General features: G+C 47.9%; 1 protein-coding gene across 1 annotated transcript in view; it reads right to left on the bottom strand.

The window, feature by feature from the left end:
* Positions 1-5,691, bottom strand: part of IQCH (IQ motif containing H) — a 129,100-nt gene that overhangs the window by 61,280 nt on the left and 62,129 nt on the right. The window contains exon 15 of the mRNA XM_015414596.1: positions 1,293-1,484. Coding sequence (XP_015270082.1) covers positions 1,293-1,484 — 192 coding nt within the window. The remainder of the gene's footprint in view (positions 1-1,292; positions 1,485-5,691) is intronic.

The raw sequence follows: 5,691 nt of genomic DNA on the forward strand, positions 1-5,691 counted from the left end.
AAGAGTTGCTTTTGGCCTTTCAAGCCACGAGGGACTGGACCCGGGAGGGAATCCTGCCTCTTTTACCCAAGTCTACTAATATCCTTTGGCAAAGTCTCCCTCCATGTTCCATTAGCTTCTGAGGGTACTATGCCAATCAGAAGAAGAAAAGGAGGAGGAGGAGGGGGAGGAGGAGGAGGAGGAAGAAGAGGAGGAGGAGGAGGAGATTGGATTTATAACCCGCCCTTCACTCGGAGTCTCAGAGCGGCTTACAAACTCCTTTCCCTCCCCGTCCCCACAACAGACACCCTGTGAGGTAGGTGGGGCTGAGAGAGCTTTTTCCAGAACTGTCCTTGAGAGAACAGCTCTGACAGAACTTGTGACTGACCCAAGGTCACCCAGCAGCTGCAAGTGGAGGAGTGGGGAATCAAACCCGGTCCTCCCAGATTAGAGTCCACGCACTTAACCACCACCACCCCAAACCTGGAGGGGCCTGCCCCACTCATTCCACAGAAGCATTTGTGGGTTTGTAAAAACCTGCCAAGGGCTTGTGAAAACCTGCCAAGCAGTAGGGTTGCCCAGGCCCGTTGGAAATGTCGGTGGGGGATGGGGTGGCCTTCCAGGAGTCGTAAGATCAGCCTCAAACCATAGAGTTTTGCCCAAAAACCAGAACGTTGCCCAGGGCCGGCTCCAGCTTATTTTGCACCCTAGGCGAGGATCCCTTCTGCCCCCCCCCCCGTGCGCCCACCAATTTTCAAATATAAATGCATTTTAGGAAGAATGAAAAACACAAATAATCAAGAAACTCCCAGAGTATGAGGCGGGGGCAGTTTGGGGCCCCTAAGGGCCATCCTGCTCTAGGCGACCGCCTAGTTCGCCTAGTGAGTGAGCCGGCCCTGACGTTGCCCCCCAATGTTACCGACATGCCTATGTCACTTCTAGGTGACGTAGGGACGTCACGTTTATTTCCAGCTACATTGCTGTTTTTTTGGGGGGGCAAAACCAGGGAATCCCCTGCCCCCAACTGGGGAACGGCAACCCCACCGAGCACTTGGGGGCTGAAGGGGGTATATCTTGTTCTGCATCCCTGCTCCTTGCTGTATTATTGTCCTCGTATTTCATGTCAATTGCCACGTATCAAGGAATTTCATTGTTATTACTATGATGTCGTTAGGCTTTTTTTTTTTTTAATCTTGAAGGGTGGCTGCCAATACAAAAATAAACAAACTTAAAAAGCACACCTAATATTAAAACTAGGAGGCAGCAGATGACATTCGAAACATAGTAAGTCCAAAAAGGACACAGGGACTTACATGAGCCCATTTCTTCTGCCAGACCTCGGAGCTGTACCTCCGGTGCTCTTTCTGGACCCACGGGTAACATTTGAGGTGTGCAGTGACATCACAGTAGGCGGTGCCGTTCCCCCCAAAGTCGTTATCCACCTTGAAAATCCAGCGTTTCACTTCCGGGTAGTCGATGATCAGCTGACTTAGGACTTCAACCATCTGAGGCAAAAACCCCCCCCCAAACGTTTAGCTTTAAGGTTCATATTAATGTCATCCTACCTGTTTCCTTTCTTTTTTTCATCCGGTACATTGATATAACCAAATTCGTACCGAGAAAAATTTAACAGGTGAATAAACCAGTATTATGCCAGCCGTTCGGGGAACAATTCTCAATCGAAAAGGAAAAGCGAAGACGAAGAGAAGAAAAGGAGGCGACGAGACAAATCTAATCACCAGTAAGTACTCTGAATGTCTATTTCCCTCAGGCACCTCCTTCTCAAACAATGACAACATTTAATTTTAATTTTAGAAAGGGGAGACAATCACGACGGTACTAGATTCCCTTGCATCTTCCTCTTTCACACAGTACACGCTTCCATATGTAGTTTCAGAGAGCAGCCGTATTGATCCGCAGCAGAACAGCTAAATTCGTGTCCGTTAAGCACATTAGAGACCAACCGAATTTTCGGGGTTTGAGCTTTCGAGAGTCAAAACAGTCCCGAAAGCTCAGACCGCGAAAAGCCGGTTGGGTCTCTAGTGTGCTTACCGGACTCGAATCTAGCTTCCATATATGAAATCATAACAGTCACAATCCAAAACATGACCTGTTTCTAAGCCAAACCAAGGGAGCACGGAGGTAAGATCCACCCAACGAATTCTTGCATACTGATTACAGAGATGCATCTGACCTGTACTACCTGCTTTTCAGCTAGATACAAAAAGGCCATTTTATGCACTCTCTTGTGGATTTCTGGCTTGTGGGTTTTGAAATGTAACCTTGAAAAGAAAAAAAGGAGACTGGGCTAGGAGGCATTTGTTATAAGGGCAGTCCGCTGGACTTGGAAGACGGGGTATTTTTATTATTTGAGCCTCAATCGCAAATGGAATTATTATTTGTTTGCCCAGTGTCCTGTTATTTGTTGCTTTTGAAAGCCCAATAAATGGGTTTTCTGTTGACGACTCCCCTACAGAAAAGAAACGGATCGATAGTATTGTAAAGACCGTACCCGATGGAAAGAGTTACGAGCTATCTTTAAGTGAAAATTGAACTGTGCCTTAAATTATTGTCACCTCCCTTTGATTATTTAACGCCTCGCTTCAATATTTCATACGGAGCAAGAGGGCCAAGAAGCGAGGAGCAAAATAATAATAAAAAAAACCCAAGATCTGAAATGAAACGAATTGAAAGGGAAGCTAATGTGTAAGGTGGATCATGGTGTGCGATCTTGTAAAAACAGATGAAGTCGTTTTCAAGCCAGTGGCTTAGACCCCCGTCTACACTGTGGGTTGCTAGTATTTTGTGCAGCTGTGGTTAACGTTGGGTGCAGCAGATCTACCTCTTGCAGATCACAGGGAGTGAACATTACGCCTAGCTCAGCTGAACATTTTTGGCCCCGTTAACACTAATTACACAAATGCTTTCATTTTCCTGATTACACCAAACTCTTTCTCAGCAGGATCTCCACGTGCCGTTGTGCGAGTGGCCCCTTTTCGGGCATTCAGTGGACTAATTCCTACTTGATTTCCTCAATAGCGGCCTTTGTCCTTGTTCCTTGATCTCTCGCCTGGGGCCTGACCCTGCTCATCTCTCTAACTGATCCTGTATATATTAACCCCTGAACTTCATTTTAAGATAAGCCATTCATTAAAACTTCATTTTAAGATTAGCCCTAATACCAAAGTGCTTTCTGAGGCATTTTCAGTTAGATTCCGTTCCAGTAGCACCTTAGAGCAGGGGTGTCGAACTCATAAATGAGACCTTGTTGGGCCGGGCCGTGTGTGTCATAAAATGTAATGCCAGGTAGCGGAGAGATAAACTTTATAAAGGACACAAACACAAAGGGTTTTTTTTAACTTAATGCTTAAAACATCAGCACTCTTGCAATATTTTGTTTTTTTAACAGTGTCTGGTAACTGACACCTCTTGCTCTGAATTATTGCATCAAAATATCTGTCCTGTTGCAATCTTGAGTATGCTGTTCAGGTGCGTATCTGTAAGCTGCAAACCTATGATGACGCAGCAGCAGCAGAACTGGAAGAAGAAGCAGAAGACAGCCAGTTCCACTGCAGGCCTGATAGAAGCCCTCCGGGGGCCTGATCCGGCCCCTGGGGCCGCATGTTTGACACCTCTGCCTTAGAGACAAACAAGATTTTTTTGGGGTATGAGTTTTTGAATGTCAAAGCTCCCTTTGTTGGATGCAAGTATCTGACAAAGGGAGCATTGACCCGCAAAAGCTCCAAAAAATCTTGGTGTCTGGGGTGCTACCCGGTTCAAATCTAGCTGTCCTACTGTGGACCAACATGGCTACCCTCTGAAATTAGGTATTTTCAGTATCTAAAATATAGACTAGATGTAAGAGAGGCAGTAAATAGCTGGTATGAACAAGGCTTTCGTTGGTTTTCTTTTTCTGATTATTGATGGTGCTTTGGGGAGGGGGGAATCCACCACCTGGAATGTGCAAAAGGTTCCGTTTGCATTGACTGCATCGACACCTTGTTGGATATTATTGTGCTGCTGTTGCAACCGAACTGGCTTGTCCACTCGGAGCCACACAGGAAAATCCGGTTGCAAACAATGGCCATAGTGGTGCAACAAGAACACAATAGCCAACAATGTGCAAACACAGCATTCTGCTGTTTACAAAGCAAGAGCAACCAGCAAAATGATCCAGGGACTGTTTTCAAAACCCACAGCATTAAGCAATCCAAGAACAACTGCAACCACCCAAACTCACTGTGTGCTGACCGCAAGCACACACCCGTCAGCTCTTGCCCACAGAAGATATAAATCAGGGTCCAGACTTCAAAATGCAATACTAACAGATGGATGTTTCCTGATGTCACAAACTATTTGTTTCCAAGGAGCTACGTGGCCTGATTTGAAGTGGAAATGGTTGCAGCTTGGGTAAAGTTGACGTGAGCCAGGTTCTAAAGAAATTTACTTTGCTGCTACAAACATTCCAGAGGGGCTTCAACACAGGGAAGCGACACACAGGAGAGCCAGTTTGGTGTCGTGGTTGAGTGCGCGGACTCTAATCTGGGAGAACCGGGTTTGATTCCCCACTCCTCCTCCACCTGCAGCTGGCTGGATGACCTTGGGCAAGCCATAGTTCTGGCACAGCTGTTCTTGAAAAAGAGCATTTTCTCTCAGAGCTCTCTCAGCCCCACCTACCTCACAGGGTGTCTGTTGTGGGGAGGGGAAGGGAAAGGAGTTTGTAAGCCGCTCTGAGACACCTTTGGGTAGTGAAGGGCGGGGTATAAATCCAATCTCTTCTTCTTCTTCTATCTACCTACCTTCCTATCAATCTATCTACCTATCAATCTATCTACCTATCGTCCGTCCGTCCATCGATCCATCCATCTATCTATCCATCCCGCCATCGGGACACCCTCCACCCCCACACCGCCGTCAGGACTCCCAGTGCCGCCATAAGACTCCTCCCCGGGTCCTCCGCTGCTTACCTGGAGCCCGGCGGGTACCAAGAAAGAACAGCCGAGGACAACAGCTTCAGCCGGAGAAACGCCACCACCGCCCTGCATGCTCTCCCTGAGTGGCGGCAGCAGCAGAGCTGGCAGGAGCACACCCGCCCGTGCCAAATCGACGCCTGGACATCCGAGCCCGGCGGCCTAAACGGAGCCACCCGGTGACCCCCTGCCCCGATCCGGAAGGAGTAGCGGGGACCACAGCCTGTTCTGGGGGGCGGTGTTCTCAATTATGTAGGGGGGAGGGGCCAGGAGGGAGGGAGGAAAGGATGAGCACAAGGAACACTGGGGGGAGTGGGGAAGGGACAAAAGCAGGGCAGCAACAGGGGGTCAGGGATGACGACCTGGATTGGACAGAGCTGTGCCCAGAGAGAATCGGACAGCTATCCATCCAGAAGGAGCGGGTCGGCAGGGGCCACCGCCCCTCCGCCGTTCAAGTGTCTGAGGCCCCTGCTGCCCTGGGAGGCGGGACACCAAGGTGGCGGAGCGGGCAGAGTTGGAGGAGTCCAGCAGCAGCAGCGAGAGGGAGTTGTCCGGATCATATGACTATCTATCTATCTATCTATCTATCTATCTATCTATCTATCTATCTATCTATCTATCTATCTATCTATCTATCTATCTATCTATCTATCTATCTATCATCTATCTAGATCTATCTATCTATCTATCTATCTATCTATCTATCTATCTATCTATCTATCTATCTATCTATCTATCTATC

This window comes from Gekko japonicus, unplaced genomic scaffold, assembly GCF_001447785.1.
Source record: "Gekko japonicus isolate JY-2015 unplaced genomic scaffold, Gekko_japonicus_V1.1 scaffold698, whole genome shotgun sequence".
NCBI lineage: Eukaryota > Metazoa > Chordata > Lepidosauria > Squamata > Gekkonidae > Gekko > Gekko japonicus.